Source organism: Vombatus ursinus, unplaced genomic scaffold (genome assembly GCF_900497805.2).
Source record: "Vombatus ursinus unplaced genomic scaffold, bare-nosed wombat genome assembly UNPS02014818.1, whole genome shotgun sequence".
Classification (NCBI taxonomy): Eukaryota; Metazoa; Chordata; class Mammalia; order Diprotodontia; family Vombatidae; genus Vombatus; species Vombatus ursinus.
This window is the reverse complement of record NW_020954596.1, coordinates 3,675,508-3,699,174: the sequence shown is the minus strand read 5'-3', so window position 1 is coordinate 3,699,174 and position 23,667 is coordinate 3,675,508. Positions and strand designations below refer to the sequence as shown.

Sequence of the window (23,667 nt, the reverse complement as noted above, 5' to 3'; positions counted from 1 at the left end):
GTGGTCTTCCTCACTCCAGTCTCTTTCAACTCCAATCTAGCTTCCACACAGCTACAATACTAATATTCCTAACACACAGTTCTGGCCATATCACTGTTTTCAAGAAGCTTCACTGCCTCCCTATTGCCTCTAGCATTAAATAGAAACTTGTTTACTTGGCATTTAAAGCCCTTTATAATCTGGCTCCAAACCAGGTTGATTTCCTTACAAACTGTTCTTGTCCATCCAGCCTTCTGGCCATTCCCCACATGTGACATTCCGCCTGCCATCTTGCACAGGTTGTCCCTGACTCCTGAATTCATCTCCTTCCTCCTCCTCATCTCCTAACTCTCGAAATCTCCAGTTCTCTTCCGGGTCAGGCTCAAGTGCCATGTCCTTCTATAAAAAAGTGTCTTCCTGATTCTTCTATTTGTTAATGAAAAAAAAAATGTATTTGTATTTTTTTTTAATTTATGCATGTTGTAAGCTCCCTGGGGTCAGCTAGGTGGCACAGTGCATCCAGTACTGGACCTGGAGTTAGGAAGACCTGAGTTCAAATCCTGCCTCAGACACTAGCTATGTGACCTTCATAAAGTCCCTTAACTTCTCTTAGCCTCAGCTTCCTCCTCAACAAAATGAGAATAATAATAGTGCCTACCTCACTGGGTAGTCACCAGGATAAAATGAGATATTTGTACAGTGCTTGTAAACCTTAATGTACTATATAAATGCCAATTATATTTTTATCCTTGTATTCCTGAGGCCTATCAGTGCCTGGTCCATAGAAGGTGTTCCCCCCCCCCCAAATGCCTTGGCCAGGATGATAATGAGTAACTGCTCACATTGCTAGTACTTTTAAGATTTACAAAGTTCTTTCTTCACCATCATCCTATGAGGTGGGTCTTACAAGCATCCCATTTTACAGACTTCTCTGGACCTGTTTCCTTAAACTACTTTCCCAACACACACAGAAGGTAGAACAAATCACAGTCAGGTCTCCTGACTCAGGACACAAGGTCAAAGGAGGCTCTTTCTTCCTCAGGACAGCTGCCACCACTGACAGGGTTATCAGAACCTTTTTGTGGGTAAGAGAACAGAAAAGAGACGCATGAACTCCAGAGGCTGACAAAGACGCTTTGGAGCTTGGCTTCCCCTCCGGGCAGGGGTTGTCAAACCAGTCTGGGGTTGAACAAGGACAGGGGCCCAAGCAAGAACTATGAGTTCATGTGTCCCCCTCTGCACACAATAGTCACTTATTGTTTGCTGAAGTGCATTTATGGGGGGAGGGGACTCCTGCTTGGTGAAGGAGCCATACATCTGGTTCTTTCCCTCCCCCCTCCTTATCCAAGTGTCCTCTCCCTGGAGGGCCCCATCCTTGGTTCCCCTCCTCCACACAATTCCACTTTACATGGGGGCAGGATGATTGTAAGTCCTTGAAGTGTTTCTTTGGAACTCTATTCAAAGTTTCAACAGCAGTGAGATCAAGGCTCACCTAACACCCCATCTTTCTGTCTCTGTCTCCATGTTTCTGCTCTCTTTTTATGTTTCTCTCTCTCTTTCTCGTTCTTTCTCTGCCATTCTCTCTCTCTCTCTCTCTCTCACACACACACACACACACACATGCACGCACACACACACACACACACACACACACACACACACACACACACACACCAGGACACCTCCAGGTTTCTCAGACCATTTTAATCAATCAATAAAGTTAAATATTCCATAAAAAATATAAAACTTCACATTCACTTTAGACCATGCTGACTGACAAACATACCCATAGCCTGCTCACCCTATCCTATTTTCTCCATATTCCCAGCCCATTCTCTCTATCTACTCCCCCCACCCTGTCCCTCTCCCACCATCCCTGTCTCATTCTTCCCCCACCCCTAAAGATCCAGTTTGCTTCCATTATCTCCTTCCTCCATATCATAGAGCTGGAAGTTACCTCAGATGTCACTGAATCCAACACCCTCATTTTACAGATGAAGCCAAAGGAGGCTTGACTCACCCAGAGTTGGGATGCAAATCAAGATCCCAATCCTCCAACTCAAAAGCTCACCCTCTTTCTACTGTTGCTCCTCAGTCCTTTTGCTTCCCTTCCCATGCTTCCCATCCTTCCTCCCAGATCCCCACCCTCACTCCCAGTTCCCCCTTCATTCATATTCATCCACATGCCCACCCCATTTCCTTCCTCATCAGGGGTCAGCAGGTCACCACAGTCATACAAACATAGGTTTATAAAAACATGAAACTAAGCGGACACAAAAGATTGCCCACCCCACCCCATGAACAGCTGCCAGCCACTAGCTTCCCAAGCACAGTAGGCTGAGGAAATCAGCCCAGAGGTAACATAGTAGAGGTGGGGGGGCAGAGCCCAGAGATATGCAGACATCTCCTTAAGCACACAAACACATACATCCACATATGCCAGGCAGACACACAGCCAGGCTCTTCCATGCATTCTCAAACACATATGTGTGGTCTCGGGGGCATACCAGGGGACCAGACTCTCAGAACCCCCAAGTCTTAGCACATAGGGGTTCCCTTCACCACAGAGGCAGATAGCACCCTGCCTATAAATATCTCCCTCTCTCAGCATTTTTACTCACACCTCTCAGGGACAGCTCCTTCTTCCTGGTGCCTGACCTCAAGCCCCTGATCTGTAGCTTACACAAAGCTGGGGCCATTCAGGTCACAGAAAGCTCCTACGTCCACCATCCCCTTCCTAGGAAAGACAAAAACCTATAGATCCCAAGATGAGGGATCAGGTTGGGGGACAGAGTCAATTCGTACATTCATACCATCCCTTGATGAATGCTGTCTGGTGAGCTCCAGACACCTGCATACTCCTCAATGTCATTGGTCACTGGGGATCATAGGATCAGACTCACTGAATATCAGAGCTGGAAGAGACATTAACAACCAGCTGGCCCACCCTCCCCCACCATCATAAAGGAGGAAAGTCTAGAAAGAGGAAATGACTTGCCCTTGATCATCGAGGGAAGGCATAGCAGAGTTGATACTCAAACCCAAGTCTTGCAACTCCATTCAGTGCTCATTCCATGCTGGACTGATCCCAACAGTGACTAGGGTTATTCAGTCCCCAGTGGTCACGCAGGCCTGGTGGTTACTTGGGTCCCAAGTAACCTGATGTAACCTGATGTAACACAGTAACACAGCCTAGCAGCCACCCAAGCCAGGCCCCAACAGTCTCTTGAGCCAAGAAGTCACTCAGTTAGCACATCTCTAAATGGATGTCTCATCACATGTGGCCAGTGGTGCTGTGGTCAGCAGAATGTGAGCTTGGTTTGGGCCTGGGTGGGAGTCCCTTAAGAAAGATGGCGGAAAGCCATTGAGGCTACTGCCCCTTTTGGCCACAGCCAAGGCCAATGGGAGCCGCTCATCTTCTGGGGAGGGTGATGGGGAGGGAGGGTCATGACTGCAGCTTGTGGTCCCAGATGGAGGGGCCCCCAAGTCCAGCCCCACCTTGTTTCTTGCCAAGAGCTCCTGCTGTCGGTGTCGCTGACGTTGCCGACCAAGCAGGAGCAGGATCAGAGTAGAAGCCACTGCTCCCAGGATAAAGCCAGCCAGCCCGGAGCCCACAATTCGGCCACGGCCCTGGGGTTCCCCCCAGAACAAGTGGTAAGTAGCCACTACTTGAGTAGCCCCCCCCTCCTGGCATTTACAGGCATAGGTTCCCAGGGTGCCCTGTGTCACCAACACCTCCAGCCCATCCAGCCGAGGGATCACGGCATCTTCAACAAGACCCCCCGGCCGGTGCCACACACAGGTTGCCCAGGCTGATTGTGGGGAACACGGCAAGACCACACGTGCAGCTGGGACCACAGGAACCTCAAGAATGAGAGGAAGTGCTGAAGAGAGACAGGAGAACAGGTGGAGCCAATTAGGTGCCAAATCGATAACTACTACATTAACTTCTTCCCAGAGTTTCAATCCCATCATTTCCAAATGTCTACAGGACACGTCCTCCCTGGATGTCACGGTGGTTCAATGTGTTCAAATTCAGCGTGTTCAAAACTGAACTCATCATCCTCCCTAACCTCATCCCTCAATCTCAATTTCCGCCTTTGAGTAGGCAATGCCACCATCTTTCTAGGCACCAGGGCTCAAACCCCAGGTATCTTTGAGTCTTCCCTCTCCCTCACCCCATCCCTTAACATCAGTTAAGTCCTACTGATTTTACTTCCACAATCTCTCTCACATCTGTCTCCTCCCCACTTATACTTCTATCACTCCTTACCTGGACTAGTATAACACCCTCCTAAGAGGTTTCTCTACCTTTACTGTCTCTTCCTTCTTTACACGCACTTTCCAAGTAATCTTCCTAATGCACATTAGTTATCTCTACCTTCAATGTCTCTCCACTACCTACCAAATAGAATAATAGAGTATAAACTTTGGATAGTGGCATTTGAGAATCTCTACAACCTGGATCTGAGCCAGCCTTCTCTCAAATTATTTTATCTTCCCTGTATTTTATTTTCCATAAAACAAACTGGACTACTCTTTGTCTCCTATTCTCATAGATCTTTCCCCTATCTCCCTGCTTTTGCTGATGTTGTCCCCAACCCTTCACTGGACTCTTTTAACCTCCACAGAAATTCCATTTGTTTGGAATCCCTTGTCATTTAAGTCCAAACTCAGGTGTCACCTACTCCAGGAAGCCTTCCCTGGACCTTTCCTCCCATTTCCAGGGAAAGCTATCTCCCCTTCCTCTAAATCTCATAGCCCTTTGCTTGAACCTCTCCTAGCACCCATCCCACTCTCCCTTATATCAAAGTTACTTGGGTACTTGTCTTTCTCCCTACTGTATCGTAAGACACCTCAGATCTAAGTCTATGTAATAGTTATTTTTGTATCTCTTAGTGCTGAATACAGCTTAAAAATGTTTGTTGAGGGGCAGCTAGGTGGCACAGTGGATAGAACACTGGCCCTGAAGTCAGGAGGACCTGAGTTCAAATCCGGCCTCAGACCAAACACTTGACACTTACAGCTGTGTGACCCTGGGCAAGTCACTTAAACTTAATTGCTTAAAAAACAAACCAGACAAAACCAACCAAACAAAAAAAAATGTTTGTTGAATTGAACTAAGAGAACTGGGCCAAAGAAAGATCAGCACCAGCAATAAGATAAAAGAAAAAGAAAAAAGAAAACAATGGGAGCCAAATGAGGCAGTCTCTAAGGAGGGTCATCTCCAGGGAGATATGAGTCCATGGGTTCATGAGTGGCACTAGTAGACCCTTCAAATAGTTCTAAAACTAAGACTTCTACATACTCCTCTCTTTCCTCCTGTCCTTCATCCACACATACCTCCAGGTTCCCTGGGGCAAAGAGAAGATGCATTTCCCAATTCAATGTCTTGGAGCAGCCTAGAATCAGGATGAAGCTCAGTTAAAAAAAAACAAACCATGGACCCCGCCCCTTTGTTCATCTCCTTCATCACTCCCACATTGATCAGTCCCCCAAACTCCCAACTACCTCCCACTATTTCCTACCACCCTCCATCATTATTCCCCATCATTATCTCCTAACACTTCCCCATCATACCAACACTAGCCCCCAACACTCTTCTATTGTCCCCATCACTCCACCAACATCCCTCAACTTTGTTCTATCATTACTCATCAACTCCATTATCCCATCCCATCATCACCTCCTCATCACCTCTCAAAACTCCATCACTCTCTAGATCATCTTGATCATTCCCCATTATTTTCCCACCACTGTGCCCTCACAATTCTCCCACTACCACCACTCATATCACCCTTCTTGTTACCCTACAACCTTCTCCATCATCATGTCTCAATAATCTATCACTCAACTCATAATTACCATCTCTTTTGTTCCTATCACTCCCCCAATCACCCTTGATAATTCGTCCGCCATCCACTAATCTCCCCCAACATAATTACCTCTCTTTATTCAATCATTCCCTACCTTCTTTCCACACCTCCAAATCACCCTCTTCTGCCTCCCCATGGCAGCCCCAGTTTTCCCCACACTCCCCAATAGCTAAAATCACACACACACACACATTCCCCTAGAACATTGCTTCCTTTGTGAACTCCATGGAAAAATCACTATTAGGTAGAAGGTGAACAGACCCAGACCTTGCCTAGGAAAAGCTTAAATCTGATATGGAGAGTACACCTGTGGGGAGGGGATGACAGACACACAGACTAGAGGAACAGAGACAATAGACAGACAGACTAACCAATAGAGAAGAGATGTGAGACGGAGAGCTTGGCTGACAGACTGGGCAGAGAAAAGAGACATCACACTGGAAAGGCAGAGGTGACGGATAGAGACATGCTGAGACGATAGAAAAACTCAGAATTCAGGTCACGCTCACCCCTTGCCTGCCCCAATGTGGGTAACACAAGTCTTAAGCCGGGAGCTCCAAGCACAGGCTGGGTCTCGGGCCAAGATGCACTCTCTGCAGCTCTGGAGACGGCCACAGTCTGTGATGTTTACCTGTGTCACCTCTGAGCCAGAGCCGATCAGGAGCCAACCCTGAGGAAGCAGGGAAAATGGAAAATGGTCCAGCCCCAATTAGCCAAGAGTCAAAATGCTTCCCCCATCATAGTTATCAGACAACTTCTAGTGTTCATGGGCAACATCCATCCCCCTAAAGTCTGCTGGGTATGATAGGCAACTCACATCATGCAGCTGGAGAGTTTCAACTGGTTGAGGCTCCAGGAATAAAGTCAGGTCCTCAAGGATGCTGAGCTGAGAGCCAATCCGTACTGCCCGGTGCAGGTGTCCATCCCCTGGGAACAGGCAGGGGCTAGTACACCACCATGTGCGTTGTGTGTGTGCAATGGCCTCTGTGACATTGTGTGGTGCTCTGTAGGTGTAGACATGTCACTGTGTGTGACCATGTCACCGTGTGGGCATTACCATGCTACAGGTGACCTTGTCCCCTACCAGAATAGTCTTCCCTCTCCCTCATTGCATGAATAGCTATGGCTGTCCTGTAGAAGTGTGATTAGGCTTGGACTATTGCAATGACCTCCTTAATTGGTCTCTCTCTGTAGCAATCCATCCTCCATGCATCTGGCAAACTGATATTCATAAAGCACAGGTCTGACCGTGTCATTTATTCCACTGCTCAAGAATTTCTGGGGGCTCCCTATTGCCTCTAGGCTTAAAGACAAATTCATCTGCTTGGCATTTAAAGCTCATCCCAGTCTGACTCCAGCTGACCTTTCTAGGCATATGATGCATTACTCTATGGTAGAGTCAGGCAGGTGTACTCCATGTTCCTCAGCCAAGACACTCCACTCGTCTCTCAGATCTCTGCCTTTGCATGGGCCGATCATCCTCCATTCTGGAATGTACTGCACCATCACCTCTACTGCGTAAAGAGAGGCTGGCTTCCCTCAAGGTCCATATGAGACCTTTCCTGATTCCCCCAGTTGTTGGCCCTCCCCACCGAAATGACCTTTTATTGACTTTGTATATATTCTGTATCTACTTAAGCATTGTTTCCTTCCACAGAATATAAGCTCCTTGAAATCAGGAACTGTTGTTTTCATCTTTGGAGCTCCAACACTAGGCGTATGGAATGAACGTAAGAAATGCTTAATTGATCAGCTGACAGCAGGATATAGAACTATGACCAATGGGGTAGAGGGTGGGGAGAGGAGCTGCAGAGAGACAGATCTGGGCTCATCTTAAGGACAAACTTTCTAATGACTTGGGCTATCTAATAGTGACTCTTTCACAAGTCACTGAGTTGCCTATTACCAGAGATAATCAAATAGAAGATGAATGACCTCTTCTCAGAGGTGTCATAAAGGGGATTCCTCCTCAAGCAAAGGATAGACTAGATGCTCTCTGAGGTCCCTTCCAAGCCTGAGATTCTAGCATTCCAGGATTCACCTGTCCCCAGGTAGAGTACATCGTATTCTTCTCCCAACAAGCTTGGCACTCTGTGGGCTGCAACTCGGAGATAGACTGTGTTGGAAGTAACCAGCAGGGGATGGCCATCAGCAGGGGAGACGGGCTGGTCCATAAGAGGGTGGTCCCGTACAAAGGTAAGAACTCGGTCAGGCAGGGAAAGAGATGAGCCAAAGCCAAGTAGCTTCATTTGGTTGGTAATGCACTGGAGGGTGGAGAGAGAAAGGAAAGATGTATGAGGAGGGACTAGAAGGGGATGGTTACTAGGGGTGAGTAAAGGCCTGGGAGGAATTCCCTGGGGGACTTACAGGGATATTCTCTGGGGAAGTCACTGTCCTCCCTCTCCCTCACCCTCCACCTCCTTCTAGGCTCACCATTCCTGGCCTGGGCTGGGGGACATCACTGTCCATCACAGGCATTCCCCTATTGCAGTCATGCTTGAATTCCCTAAAAGGGCCACTCATTGATGACCGGATGTCTCGGGGGTGGAAGGCACAGATGGCAGAAATGGAAACCCCATCCCTGGGGAGTAAGAGGTCAAGAAAGCCAGATGTTAGGGTACTGAATGGGGATGACCTATCCCTGGGGTAAAGGAGTTGGGGTAGGAAGTTGGATGGGACAGGAAGGGACACTGGGGACCCTGGAGAAAAAAAAATCTGAAATGGAGCACTACAGACAGGAGAGCACTAAATTATCTTTCCATAAAAAGATACTTAGATCTAGAAAAGCTCTTAGAGATCACTTAATTTAACCTCCTCATTTTACAGATGAAGAAACTGAGGCCCAGAGGGGTTAAGCAGCCTGCCCAAGATCACACACAGTAAATGGCAGAATTAGGATTCAAACCCAGGTCCTTCAATTCCAAATCCAGGATTATTTCTACTGCACCCTGCTGTTTCCCCCTCAGTACCTCCCTCCTCACCACTGGGAGGAGAAGACCCCATAGAAGAGGGGGACCCCTGTGCCAGGCTTCGGACGTAGGGTGGCCACATCCTGCAGGATGCTGGAAGTTCGGCCATGTGTGGGCCCTGGACATGGCAGCTCAGCCTTCAGAAATGTTGTCCACCTTCGCTGGAGGGTCTTCAGGCCCCCAAGGTCTCCCTGGGGGCACAGAGATCATTATTTGGAGTCAGCAGTATTGGGCGTTGGTATCCTCAGATTCCTTCATCTCAAGACGAAGACAGAGACACAAATAGGGGAATAGAGACAGGTAGATGGGGTGGCAAATAGATGTTGAGTCACAAAGATGTGCAGACATGGGGTTTCCATACATGGTGAGGTTAGCTGTCTAACACCCCTACCCAGACTTCCCACTTTTGACTGGGACAGCAAAAATGGAGAAAGGTGGCATGATAAAGTTATGATGAGGAGGCAACAGGGACCAAGGCAAGGGCATCAGAGTAATTATGGGGGAGGAAGGACAATAACCTCACACATACTCTCTACTCCCAGTATAGACAGAGACAGGGCAAAGCAAGAGGAAGAGATAGAGAGTTGGTGGAAAGACTGAAGAAAGGGGCTAGAGCAGATGGGATGGAACAGAAGCCTCACCGCGCACACACGAGCCACACGGGGGACCATCATTGGTCGGTTTACGTCAGAGTCTCGCGCCGTCTCCATGAAGAAGAAATAAATTTCAGTATCTCCATCCTCCTCCCCCCAGTCAGTTGGGCTCAGGGCTACAGCTGCCACAAAGTTTGGAGCTAGGGAGATAAGAGATTTCAGATACCATGCCAGGACACACCAGACCCCTCCACCACTTCTGGTTCCCCTCAATTTTCCTTCCTAGGGCCCTCCCTCTTCTCCAAACCCAAAGATCTTCCCCTCTTCTTCCATAACAATGGTCCCCTAGATCCCCCTCTGCTGTCTCCCTACCATTTAGCCAGGCTGGTGTGACCTCTGTCCGGATTCGCTCTTCAGCTGGGCCTATGGCCCGAGAAATAATTGGCTCTGTCCCCAGAAAATTATTCATGCTGGCAGCATATAGGACACCCCCTAAAAAAGAGACAAATGGGGAGGTTAGAAGTAAAGATGCTCTGGGGAAATAGTTTGAGGACAGAGATATTGTATGGAGAGTGATTAGGGACAGAGACACTCTCACAAGAGCAGTGGGGGCAGACATTTCTTCAGCAGAATGTGGGAGGGACAAATAAATTCTTGGAGCACTCTGCCCCCCACTTACCAGTCATTACAGCAGCCGACCGCTGGGTTGGCTCAAAAGGGCATTTCCCTCGGCCACTTTCTAGCCTTTCAACCTGATGGAAACTGGATACATCCTATGGCCCAGAGAGCAGTGACAAGATCACATTGGAATCAGTGTGTGGGTCAACAAGGAGGTCAGCACAGGGGTCAGAGAAAGCAGGTCAACGTCCAGTCAAGGCATAGTCACAGAGCAGGTCAATGTTAGGTTATGAGGGGAGGTCACAAGGAAAGGTTAGTCCGGAGGGCTCAAAGGCAAGGGAGTCAGTGTAAAGGTCACAGGAAAAGGTCAACTTAGGATGACAAAGCATCCATCACAAGGGTGATGGATCATCACAAGGATGACCCATCAGTACGGGTCACAGGGAAAGGGGGCTCAGCAAAGGAAGAATAAATAGAGAAGTCACTAGGAAAAGTCAGTGGAGACATCAAATGGGGTCATAAGGAGGGCTCAGGTGATAGAGGACACCATTTTCCCACATACCACCCCTTGTCCCTGTACCACTAATTTCCTCCATTCTTCCCATCCCTGAGTGTTTCCTCTATCTCTGCCCTGCCCACCATGTCCACCAGGAGGTCCTACCCAGGTAACTTTTGTCTATATAAGAGAAAGGGCCACAGAGATGGAGACATGAAAATGCAGACATGGAGCTTTCTTCTGAACACCATCATGAATCTGCATTCAGTCCTCATACCCCTAAAGCTCCTCCACTGGCCCCTCCATGAGCCTTCTTCCCCATGCACAGAGACAACAGGGAGAGGAGATCCCAGGTGGATAGATGGGGGAGGGAAGACCAAGAAGACAAGAAACTTTAACCCCAAGGCTAACAAATGTACAGTTGGGAGATCAGTGGATCTCCCAAGAACCAAGAAAGAGAAGTAGAGGTTGGACTTAGCTGAGAAGGATAAGACAAGACAAACTTACTGAAAATCCAAGGCATTCCAGGGACTCCTTTTGAAAATAATCTTCCTAACGAATACTTCTGGCCATGCTCAAAAACCTTTCCCATTGCATGGATGATAAAATACAAACTTCTTGGCCTGGCATTCCAGGCTTTCCACAATCTGGCATGTTTACCTTCCTGGAAATTTCACATTTCTCTTTCCTCAGCCAGATTGAACTCCACCCTCCTCCCCAATATCATCCTGCCTTCTCCCACCTATGGGTATTAGCACTGGTTGTCCTCCATGCTTTTAATGTACTTCATCATCTCTACTTGTTCAAATCCTTCTCTTCAAGGGCTAGCTCAGGTATGACCTCTCCCAGGAAGCTTTCCCTGAGCTCCCTCCTTCACTCAAGCTGAAACCAATCTCTTCTTGCACCATCATGAAATCTTCAGTTTCATCTGTGGTACACGTATCCATGCATATGTTAGATTTCCCTCACTAAATTTGTAAGCTCCCTGAGGGGAGTGACTATTTTTTTTCCAACCTCTGGGTCCTTAACATATAATAGGCACTCAATAAATGTCTTGCATAATTGAATTAACATCTCTTATAATTAAGCCACTAGACTTGCTATTTTGGCCCTATCTATAAAGTCCTTAGGAACTCTGAGGCAAGATGGCATAGTGGAGGGGGCAATGAACTTGGAGTCTGGATAGCCCTGGATTAAAATCCTACCTCATACACTTATTAGCTGTGTGACCCTGGGCAAGTCTCTTAATTGCCACATGCCTCAGTTTCTTCATCTGTAAAATAAGTGGGTTGGCCTCTGTTCTCAGAAGTCCCTTTCTAGTCCTAAATCCATGATCCTACAATCCCTTCAGGGACATCAGGCTTACTTTGGGACAGAAGGAAGGATAGGAGCAAGAAGTTGTGATACCCAACTCCCATCACACAACTAGTGGGAACAAGATGAGAGAATCCTTTTGGGATGGGGGTCAAGGATCCATGCCTTCACTTCTGCTCCCACGACTACTACCTTAGTTCCAATAGCTTGTCCTTTGTCCAGTTCCTTGCTTATAGCTACCCTCTGCTGGTACTATTGCAACAGTCTCCTAACAAGCCTTCCTGAAAGGTCAGGCTTTCCCTCTTCCAATTCTGCACACAAATAGAAGAAAAACCTGGGTTCCTATCCTGCCACTGACACTTACTAGCTGTTTGACCTTGAACAAGTTACTTTATCTAAGTCTCAATTTTCTCATTTGTAAAACTGTACTAGCTACCTCATGGGGTGCTTGTGAGTACAACTTTAATGTTATAGAAATGCATTATTATTCCTAAGTCACAGCTCTGGTCATGGTCCTTCCCTGCTCAAAAATCTTCAGTAGCTCACTAGTACCCCCACAAAGCCTCAAATGCTTTAGCCTGGCATTTGAGGCCCTCGCTTCCTAATCCAGCCCCAACCTTTCTAGGCTTATCTTCCACTGGTCTCCAACACAAACCCTATGTATACTCTGCCATTCCGGGCCTCTTCTAGTTCTTCATGTATGCTCTCCCCTTTTCCATATCCAAACTTCTACCTGACGCCATGCCAAGCAACCTTAGAGGGCAGCTAGGCCTACCCTTACTGGTAGAATATGCCTACTCCTCAACAAGAGCTCCAATATGATGTCACAGAGGAGACAGATGAAAATTGTCAGTAGATAAGAACTCACCCTCCCATTGAGCGACCTGTTCTACTCGGAGACAACATTAATTGTTAGGATTTTTTCCTGATACCAAACTGAAATTTGCCTCCTTGTAATTCCCATCCTCTTTTGCTCCTAGTTCTGCCCTCTGTGGTCGAGCAAAATAAGTCTTACCCATCATCCACATCATAACCTTTCAAATATTTAAAATAGGAATCACATTTTCTCAATCCCAAGTCTTCTTTCCTCCAGGCTAAGCCATGCTAGTATCTTCAACTAGCTTCCATTCTCCTTCCCATCCTACCCTGCCCTCCTTGGGGTGAACCCCAGCTTGTCAGGGGTCCTAAAACATGGCATCCAGGACTGGCCACAATATTCCACATAGCCTAACTCTCCTTTGCCTTAGTCAGGGCCTATTATTTTCTCTCTGTGCTGAGTCACATTGAGCTTAGAGGTTATTAAAAGCCCAGGATCTTGTTCATATGAACTGCTATTAAGGCACACTTCCTTCACCTTGTCCTTATATGGTTGTTAGGGGTTTTTTAATCCCATATGTAAAACTTGACAAGCCTCAGCTCATTTTAGTATTTAAGCTTCCACATTACTCTACCAGGGCTGGCAAGTTCTTTTTTTGGACTTCTTTGCCCATGTACCCCTATATCCATTTTTTATATATATCCTTTTCATAGCTGGGTTCTTCTAAGAACTACCTATGTAGTCATATCCATCTCCTTGGATGTCATCTCACCATCTTCCTCCTCATGAATATTTCTCATTATATTATCAAAATTTCAATTTTAAGAACTTCCCATGCCTCTTGAGTTGACTTCCCTTTCAGTCTCTGGCCGTGGGATCACAAAACCCTCCATAAAAATGCAGGTAGGTGGCAGCCAATAAAAGGAGCACATAGACTGGTCCCCAGGGCAGGCAGGACCATTGGAGTGACCTGAAGGCTTTCCCAAGAAGTAAATCTAGGAAAATGTGTGCTGACAAGTGATTCCTTAATTCATGGTGGCAATGGTGGGGTGCCAGATCACTTGGACATGCTGGTAGCCCATACCTGAGACTCAAAACAACATACAACAGAGAGATATGAGTAGAGAAAGAAATTTGGTCTACCAGATGACAGGGGAGTGACTGACAAATGTTCTGCTGAGAGGACAGTGCCAACTTGTTCAAGATGGAGCTGCTTGAAGACAAGGAGAGTTAGTGTCTTCACAAAGGTATAAGCCCTAGTCAGGCATGGGAAGGAGACGAACCTTTTGACCAGATGGTACAGTATCCATGGCTGTACAAATGTTAACACTGTTTTACTATAAGGAGACTAAAGCTCAGAAAAGGGTCATGACTTGCTCAAGATGGCACAGCTAATGTCAGAGCTAGGATTCAGACTGAGGTCTCCTGACTCCAAGTCCAATATGTAACCAAGAGTTAAAACTGACTAAAATGGGCACAGGCGGAAAAGATGATATGATTCCTAAAGGAATTGTATTTGTGTATGTATGTGTGTGCATGTATGCATCCATGCCTTTACATTCATTGACATTACTTTTCTTTTTTCTATCCCAAAGATATCAAATCAAATAGTTAAGAGGCATAGTAGAAAGAATGCTATACTTGGGGATTGAGGTTCAAATTTAGCCTCTGCTACTTAAAATCTGTATTACCTTGGGCAGCTCCCTTCTCTCTGTTCTGCATTTTCCTCTGCTGAAAAAGGACAGAACTCTAAATTCCCTTCTAACTCTAAATCGTGTGATCTGAACTAGCTAGAGTTCAGGACCTCCAGACTTCGAGGGAAGACAACCAGCAAGTACTTCTGCAGCCAGCCAAGAAGGGCCTAAAAGAACCTACCTACTTAGCAGAACAGAAGAGGTATAACCCTGAATACATCAGGGAGTGGCCTAGAAGCCAGGAAGCAAAGTCTGAGAGTAACAGCAAACAATGAGGTTGAGAATGGATGGATAGGTAACGAGAACAGGAAGCCACAGCATTTTCAATCTGAGTGGCCCTTTCAGACAGCCCTCCCCATCTAGATCCCATGAAAGTAAATGAAGGGGTAGGCATCACTGATGCAGAAGAAGAAGAGTGGCCTCTGGAAGGATGGACAAGTTAGGATGCTGCTAGTAAGGACTGAGGAGCTTTTCATATCTGGAGGAATGATCATCTGCAAACCATCCTAAGGTCAGACTTCCTTCAGATCATCTTTGTGGATACATTCAGAGACCCTTTACTCAAGAAAGCTTTGTACCCTTGGACCATTGTCACACAGGGTGACCAATCTCTCTCCTCTTAGGGATTACATTGGTTCTGTCTGATCCCAGGAAATAGAATGAGGAACAAAATAGGAGGTAGAAGATACAATATCAGATTTAGGCTCAATTCAAGGAAAATCTTCCTAAAAAGAAATCTGTCCAAAGGTGGAATGGGATGTTAGAGAGAGGAAATGCTCAGGTACAAGTCTAACTAGACATTTCTTAAGTTGTCTTCCAGTACTGAGAAGCTATGATTCTGATTTCTTTGTCTTTCTTTACCTGAGCTCTGGAAGCCTGGGATAATGGAAAGAACACTACTCCTTGGAGAGAGGAAACCTGTGTTTGAGTTTGGATATAGACATATACTATTTTAGACATATACTTGATGTATATATCTAAGTTTAGACATAAGACATATACTTGACCATTTAGGTATGGGCAAGTCAATTAAACTCTCTGCCTGAACTGTGGATTGACTCCTTTGAGCCACAGAAAGGAGATATGAGCAGAGGTCAGGGGGCATGGCATGGACACGGACCATAGGAGTGAAATGAAGATGGAAGCAAGACTTGGTAAATGGGGGTGAGAAAAGGACACAGGCATAGATGGATGGTGATATGAGGACTAAGTCACTGGCCTTCAAAGGCCTACCCTATCATTAACTCTCTATATCCAGTAACCCTAACCTCTATGACCATAGCTCCAGTATAATCCCATCCCTGTGTTGTCCCTGTGTCTCCTCCCACATTTCTCTCAGGTACGACTCATGATGACTCCATATTGTAGTTACACCACCCCCCCCTTTCCCATGCATCCCTCCCTTCCACATATTCCCTCTGTATCCAATCACTCACAATGATCCCACACTGTGGGTCGAAGGCAAATGTACCGCATGTGAGAAGGTGGGAGGCATTGACCATGGCAAGAATCCGAATGTAATTATGACAGTCAACCTGGGAATCAAATGTGTCAAAGACAGGGTATCAGAGATGTCAGAATCAACCAGAAGCACCAGGGACAGAGATTTTGAATACAGTCAGTAATAGTGAGAGACAGCTAGGTGTCAGAGAGGGTGAGTGATGGAAAGGGGTACTCAGGGCATCAGTGTTAGGTGGGGTTGATCAACAACTGAGTCCAGGGCAGCTAGGTAGCGCAGTGGATAGAGCACTGGCCCTGAAGTCAGGAGGACCTGAGTTCAAATCTGATCTCAGACCAAACACTTGACATTTACTAGCTGTGTGACCCTGGGCAAGTCACTTAACCCCAATTGCCTAAACAAAAACAAAAGAACAACTAAGTCCAATGGGGCTAGGGCCAGTGTGGAAGAGTAAAATATGGTCAGGCCAAGGTTTAGGGTTGAGGGTTAAGTTTATACTTACCTCCTTCTTGCCCTTTTTCCTGCAGCTCTGTCTGTGGGTCTCAGACACTGGCCAGTCAATCTGAGGAAGATTTAGGAGTAACCACCCTCTTCCCTAGGCTTCCTAATATCCCTCTACATGGCCTTTAGGGACCAAGACCAGAGTAGGGGAGATGGCCAAAAGGTCTTGGAGTTTGGGTTCCTCAGAGCCCCCCAAGGGAGCAGGGCACTATAGTTTTCATGGCCTCCTGGTAGCCATGATCTAACACTGTCCAGAGTCCCTGTGATCCCCCTCCAAATTAGCATCCATGTTCTCAATACCCTCCCTTGGGAAATCTATAACTCTTTTTCCCCACTATAAGTCTTATTCCTCTATCCTCCTAGTTTGCCAAGGCCTCCTCTCAGTCCAGTCATCTTTACCTATTGGTCAGCATGAATCTCCCTGTTACACTGACCCCTCCCTCCACTGGGACTCCTTTGACTAGCAGGAAGCCCCACCACACAACTCTATACCCTGGAGCTCTTACATGCCCTGAGGGCTGGGTTCTCCCTCATGCCCATCTCTCACCTTTTGGGCTCTCCCCTCTGTGAGAGGCAGGGGCAGAGCAAAAATGGCATCTCGGGCACCCACGTAAAGCGTGTTGGAAACAGGATCCACAAGGAGGATAGAGTAATTTTGGGTTGGAGGGGCAGAGAACCGGGTGAGGAAAGGGTCCACCTCTAGGGAGGAAAGAGGAATTAGGAGGTAGAAGAAACATCTTCAGTCATCTGGCAAGGCCAGCCCCATTCTGCCTCACTGTTATGCCTACAATAGCCCAATGTCTGGCAGAGGTCTTAATTACCATTTATTATTACGATCACTATCACTATTAAGGTGTTTTTGTACCTTCACTCTTTACCTCCAGTCCTTCCTTTACACTGCCTAAATAATCTTCATTATGCATGGATCTGACAATGTCACGCCTCTTCTCAAAAATCCTCCATGGCTTTCTATCTCCTACCAAGTATAGCTCAAACTCCTCTGCCTAGAATTCAAGGACCTCACAATCTATTGTCACCTTACTACTTCAGCCTAATCCCATGGGACTCCTCTAGGTAAACTGGATTCTATCCCTGAAACACACTTTGCACTTCCTCTCTCACACTGTTCCTCATGACTGGAATTTTCCCCCTCTTCACCTGTTGAAATAATACTTTTGAAGCATTTAGCCCAGTGCCTGGCGTATAGTAGGCACTTCATAAAAGTTTGCTCCCTTCCCCTTCAAATTCCTACCTAGTCTTTTTTTTTTTTTTTGGGTGAGGCCATTGGGGTTAAGTGACTTGCCCAGAGTCATGCAGCTAATAAGTGTTATGTGTCTGAGGTTGCATTTGAACGCAGGTCCTCCTGACTCCAAGGCTGGAGGGCTATCCACTGTGCCACCTAGCTGACCCTCTACCTAGTCTTTGAAGCCCAACTCAAACACTATCTCTGTCACAAAGCATTCCCTGTTGACAATGGCTTTTCCCTTCAGAACTCATATAGCATTTTGATTTTGCTTCTCTGATATACTTGTCATGTAATGCTATATACTGTATATCTCTAATCATCCTATTACATTGTAAACTCCACAAGATGGGGGCATATACTAATCACAATAGCCTGGAAACAGTAGGCACTAAACGAATATTGAATTAACACATTTTTTAAATGAATATTAACTGCTTGTGGAGTCTTTAGGTACACTTGATGCTATCCCCAGGTGCAGATAGCAGAGCAGCAAACCATTCAGCACACAATTCAGCCAATTGCTTTTTTCTATATAACTATAGCTCTTTATTAAAAATAAAAGCATAAATACCCATTCATCTCTAATTTCTCCTCCTAAACAGTATGGTACATTATATCATAGGAAGCAAGGTTTAAAGAAATGCACTAAGATGTATGTTAAATGCCTTCTCTCATTAAACCATCCAGCATTATTAATTGCTATTTAATCTATCTCCAAAGTAAAAAGGAGAGACTGAAGAGTTACTAGTCATTATCCCCTGAGCACAATCCTGTTCCTTGGGACTTCACATAGCACTCTGTTTTATAGCTCTCCAATATTCCAATCAGGTAACATTGGGTATTATACATATGTTAATTTCTTATCCCCCTAGACTACAAGTCCCAAGAGGGAAGGGACTGTATTTTACCTAAATTAGTATCTCCCCTAGTGCTGAGCACAAGTACTCTGCACACCATAGGAAATTAAATGTTTATTGAATGGATGTGACTGAAGAGAGCCCTTTAACTTTCTCCCACTGATTCTTGGGGATTGTTCCTTCCCCAACACTAGGAGCTTAGGCTTGGGTCGAACTTTGGCCCATTCCAGGCATTGCCACCTTAAGGCAATATCCAAAGCTCACTAATCTTCCCCTGTATCCTTGAATTATGCTTCTGCCTGTGGCTTCTTATTTCATCTATACCTCTAGGCACTGACCATATCTTGGCTTTGCTTTCTGGTTTAGCCTAAAACTGCAGTCTTATTCTCTGAATTCACTGTACCTGCATACGGTGCCTACACATAGTGATGCCATGATTATAGGCCCTTGTTTAAACACTCCATTCCATCAGCCTGGCATAGCTCCCAGTCCTGGCTCTATCTGCTCAGCTCTGTCCTACTGCCACCTTTGACCCAGTGCTTACACTAAAAATGGTAAAGAAAGACTGCACCTACATTCTGTGTGCACACATCCATAATTCTGCAATTGTCTCCCCCTTCCCCCACTCTCAAACGAGAGGAAAGACTTCCTCTAGATACTAGCTTGCCTCACTCTAACACCCCTTTCCCCATTAATCTTTGGAACTGGAAAACTTATTTTGTTTAAGATTATGTAAGAGGGTTCATTAATAAGCCTAGCACCTCCCAATTCTTTCCAACATCTGAAAAGAGGTCTTGCTTTTTTCTCTAAACACTTTAAAATACTGCTGCATAATGGGTGGGATTAGGGAATGGGAGGTTTGCAGGGCAGGAATGGGCTTTAGAGAGGGGTTCTGGAGACTTGGAGGAAATAAAGAAATAGGAGAGAGTTCAGCATGCCGAGGGACAAGAGTGCTATGGGAATAATGCAGGGAAAGGAAAAGCAGAGATACAGAAATGAGTGGGAAGGGGAGGATTCTGGGCTCAAGAGGCAGGGGTAGGATCTCACACACAGGGAATGGAGATATGGGGGGGCACAGCTATGATGGGTATGTGGTTGAGGGAACACACGGATGGAAGATTTCTAGATTCAAGAGAGGTGGGCGTTGGGGGAGGGAGCTCTGAGCAGCACAGGGATGTGGGAGACACAGGGATGGGGAACTCTGGGCAGCATAGGGATGGGGGGTGGGGCACAGGCAATTCCCTGCTCAAGAAAAAAAGGCTTTCGAGAATAGAGATGGGGAAGCTCCCGGTTTAGGGAGGGAAAGGTTGGGAACATAGGGACGGGGGAGTTCCCTGATCAAGAGAAAATGGTTGAAAACATAGAAACCTGGGAGTTCCCTGCTCATGTGGAAAAAAAAAAATATGTTTCGAGAACATAGGGACGGGGGAGTTCCCAACTCAATAGAAAAGGATTGTGAGAGTAGGGACGAAGGCACTCCGGCTCAGGAAAAAAAAAATGGTTGAGAACATATGCGCGCGGGAGTTCCCTGTTTAGGAGAAAAGGCTTGCGATCACAGAGGGGAGCAAAAGATTGAGATCGAGCGGAGTTCCCCGATCCGTTGCAAAGGGAGACAGAGGCAGGACAGGCTCAGGAGAAATAGGGAGGCGCAGGATTGAGGGGCATCGGGGAATTGAGGGAGATCGCTAACCGCGGAGGCGCTGGGCTGGACTGCGAGGAAAGGGCGGCGGCGCAGCACCTGCTCTTACCCGATGCTGTCAGCGAGGTCCTGGGCACCGAGTGCAGCACGCGTTCAAGCCGGGGTCCGCTCCAGGCTCCAGCCGAGGCGCAGCTCACCAACAGGACCAGCACCTGGACCCGCAGCGCAGGGCAGGGCGCGGCCCAGACAGAGGTGCGAGCAGGGGCAGAAGCAGGAGGAGGAGACTGCTCGCGGCCCTGGCGGGGCCGGGCGGGGGACACCCGCATCCTGATCGCCAGCCCGCCGGAGGTGGGTCCTCCCGAGGCGGCTGCAGCGGACCCCGTAGCGCCGCCTCCCGGCCTGAACCTCGGGCTCCGCCCTGAGCCAGGTCCGACTGGGCCCAGTTCGGCAGTCCCCAGCTCTGCCCGCGCCCCTGACCGTGGCCGTGGTCGCCAGATAGAGTTCGGCCCGCAGGCGGCGCTTGGGGCAGATACCCTGTCAGAGCCGAAGCTGGATCCTGAACCCCAGCCCTGGCCCCGCCCCCACAGGTGGCGCAGTGGACACGCCCCTGGAATATGGCCAATAGCGAGCCGCCTTCCCTGAGCCAGCCAATTGAGGCCTGGCGGAGGAAGGCGGGGCACCATGTGGGCGGGGACTGAGGCCAGGTAGAAGCTGGGAACAGCCCAAGTGGAGGCCGGGATGGACTAGCTCCGGGAGTGTTCCGGGAAGGAGCCCGGGCTACCCACCGGTCTAGGCAAGAGAGCTAGACTCTGCGGAGATAACGGAGACCGGCCTGGGCTTTCACAAAGACAATCCCTGGGCTTTTCAAGACAATCTACTGGAATTCTGACTGCAGGGCTGGACCCAGGCTAGGAGAGAGGAGGGGAGGGGACCAGTTTCCACTCTGATCGCTGGCAAGGGGCGCGGCGGGAGAGAGGGAGGGAGCCAGAGAGGAGGGTTCCTGAAGTCAGGCTTGTGGAGTCTCATGGTCTTCATGGTATAGCATTAGAGGAAGATGGGAGTAAAATAAGCTATAGAGATACAGACATGGCTATAGATATGCAATGTGTGTGTGTGTGCATATGCGTTTCCCTTTGTGGATCATCGGCTCCTGGAGGGCAGGGGCTATTTCATTTGTGTCTTTTTATCCTCAGCTCATAGGCTGTGTCCCGCATATACAAGTGCTTAATTGTTGATTGACTGATTGCAATATACTTCTGTGCTCTAAGCAGCTTTCTAAAACTTTAAGTTGTAGAGAAGGTGATAGAGGGAGTTTCTTGATTCTGGAGTTCCCTATACTTATGAAATTATAGGTCCCTTTCCTATCCTCATCCTATACTTTTTAAACCAAGACATGTGTTTCTTAATTTTGTTCTTTATTTTCACTCTGAGAGGAAGCTTGGGAGCAGAAGTGGGGTTCAGAAGTCAGGAATACCAACCCCAGACCATCTTTCCTCCATCAAGAACCAAGGGAAACAGGTACTACTAGAACTCCTTAATACTAGTGCCTTCCCACTGTTATCTCCAATTTATTCTGTATATATTCTGTTTGTACATAGTTGTTTACATGTTGTCTCCTCCATTAGAAAGTAGAGTTTCATTTTGGTTTGGTTGCCTTTCTTTGTATCTCCATTGTTTAGTATAGCATATGGCACTTTGCAGGTGCTTAATAAATACTTGTTGACTGCCTGACAAAGGGAGCACAGCATGGCAGAAATTAAAAACTAGAAGGAACTTCAGAGGACTTTTAGTCTACCAACACCTAAATAGCAATCTCCCCTACAATAACACCAACAAGCCTCTAGTTGTAGATCTCCACTGAGGAAGACACCATGATCTCCTAAGGCAGTCCGTTCCATTTTTGAACAACCCTTAATCTAGCTCTCTGCAACATCTACTCTTGGCTCCTACTCTGGCCCTCTGGGGCCAAGCCAAACAAATATAATCTCTCTTCCACATTCCAGTCCTTCCTGTATTTGAAGATAACTATCACATCTCCTCCAAGTCTTCTCTTCTCCAGGCCAAATATTTCCACTTATTTCAAACCCTATACATAAGTCCAGCCAGTCTGTAATATTTCACAGTTCGCATCTATAAAATTAAATTAAATTTAAAAAAAGAATATAGGACTCATACACTTACCTGGTGGGACAAAGAAGGAAAATTCAGCTGAGCTCAGCAGGGTTAGAGGCCCAGAGACAAGACAGGCTACTGGGGGACACAGTATTTGGACTCTGTCATAGTGGTGGTAAGGGGTAGAAAGCAAGAAAGTGGATGGTGAATACATGGAAAGCGAGGGCAGAGCTCCACGAGTACTTAATTTGCCCAGAGGGAGTCCTGGAGCTAGTATAGAGGCTTTAAGAGAAGGGGGACTCAGAGGGGGCAAGAATTAAAGAGCCAGACTGGTAAAAGACCAAGTCTGTAGTGGAGCACTGCAAGGATTTGTCTCTGACTCTTCTGTTCAACATTTTAATCAACAATCAGGAAGAGCACAAAATCCTATTTTTAAAAATCAGATTTGCTGATGATAAAAAGCTGGAATGTCAAATGCAGAATCCAGAAAATCTTGACAGGTGAAAATACTGTGAAAAATTTCATAAGAAGGAAGTTTGTTTGGTTTGTTTCTTTTTGGACCAGTCCTGTGATCATCAGAGGAAACTCCCAGTGGGGAACCTCCCTCCACCAATGCAGATTGACAAATACTTTGAAACTTACAGCTTTAAACAGTTGCCTAAGAAACTCCCCATAAGTAATAAGATGAAAGATAATAGGCAGTAAATATACTGTTGGTGGAGCTGTGAATTGGTCCAGCCATTCTGGAAAGCAAATTGGAATTATGCAAAGAAAGTGACTAATATGTCCATATCCTTTGCCCCAGATATCCCACTACTAGGAATATACTGCAAGGAGGTCACTGAGAAAGAGAGAGATGATAGATAGATAGATAGATAGATGATAGACAGACAGAGCAAATGAACATTGATTAAGCATTTACTGTGTGTCAGGTCCTATGCTAGGGATACGAATACAAGCATGCAACACAGTCCTTACTCTGTTACTCTCAAGAGGCTTACATTCTAATGGGGGAGGAGGAGACAGAGCATAAAGGGAGCTACAGTGAGGGTAAAGGAGAAAAGGAAGAAGGTTTCCCAAGCAAGGACAAGGTGGCTGGTAAGGAAGAGGAGTAGAAGAATTCCAAAGAACAGAATTGTGAATGAAGTGGATCATAGTTTGGGTTCCTTCTGAAATAGTGGTCCAAGCAGGCAACCACAGTTCAATTGAGCAGGTCTCAGGTGGAGATTGTTCCAGAGTGGCAAGATGAGGAGGAGGAAGATGTTGAAAAGAAACCTGGAGAGTCCAGTCTAATAAAAGAAAGATTCCATGTATACCAACATAACAATTGCAGCATGTTTTGTAGTAGCAAAGAACTGGGAACAAAGTAGATGACCATGGCTAAACAAGTTGCGCTCCTGAATGTTATGGAAGATTACAGAGGAGTAAGAAATGAGAAATATGAGGAATAAAGAGAAGCATAGGAAATTTATGTGAACTGATGCAAAGTAAAGCAAA

The 23,667-nt window shown here is 46.7% G+C and overlaps 2 protein-coding genes across 3 annotated transcripts in view; one reads left to right on the top strand and one right to left on the bottom strand.

Annotated features, from left to right (window-relative positions):
- Positions 1 to 1,664: 1,664 nt before the first annotated feature.
- SEMA4F (ssemaphorin 4F) lies at positions 1,665 to 20,384 on the bottom strand. Of its 2 annotated transcripts, XM_027836419.1 has the most exons (14): positions 20,168 to 20,384; positions 16,864 to 17,015; positions 16,318 to 16,377; positions 15,793 to 15,891; positions 10,097 to 10,190; positions 9,790 to 9,909; positions 9,466 to 9,617; positions 8,837 to 9,015; positions 8,289 to 8,436; positions 7,897 to 8,119; positions 6,673 to 6,782; positions 6,365 to 6,525; positions 5,323 to 5,381; positions 1,665 to 3,863 (listed from the first exon to the last, which is right to left on the bottom strand). In XM_027836419.1, the coding sequence occupies exons 1-14, from the start codon at positions 20,382 to 20,384 to the stop codon at positions 3,238 to 3,240; spliced, it is 2,400 nt and encodes a 799-aa protein (XP_027692220.1). In that variant the 3' UTR covers positions 1,665 to 3,237. The 2 variants fall into 2 exon arrangements, with proteins under 2 accessions (XP_027692220.1, XP_027692222.1); XM_027836421.1 differs by lacking the exons at positions 10,097 to 10,190; positions 16,864 to 17,015; positions 20,168 to 20,384.
- Positions 20,385 to 20,775: 391 nt separating this feature from the next.
- M1AP (meiosis 1 associated protein) overlaps positions 20,776 to 23,667 on the top strand; it is a 121,731-nt gene continuing 118,839 nt past the window's right edge. The window contains exon 1 of the mRNA XM_027836219.1: positions 20,776 to 21,576. The gene's annotated coding sequence lies outside the window, so the exon portion shown is untranslated. The remainder of the gene's footprint in view (positions 21,577 to 23,667) is intronic.

Bases quoted from the DNA above. Each gene is read 5' to 3' on its own strand.
- SEMA4F (XM_027836419.1), bottom strand. From the start codon at position 20,384: ATGCGGGTGTCCCCCGCCCGGCCCCGCCAGGGCCGCGAGCAGTCTCCT. The intron at 9,910-10,096 runs GTAAGTGGGGGG...TCTCTTTTTTAG, and splicing joins GTCGGCTGCTGTAATGACTG to GGGGTGTCCTATATGCTGCC. The intron at 6,783-7,896 runs GTGAATCCTGGA...GCCTGTTCCCAG, and splicing joins TGTACTCTACCTGGGGACAG to GGGATGGACACCTGCACCGG.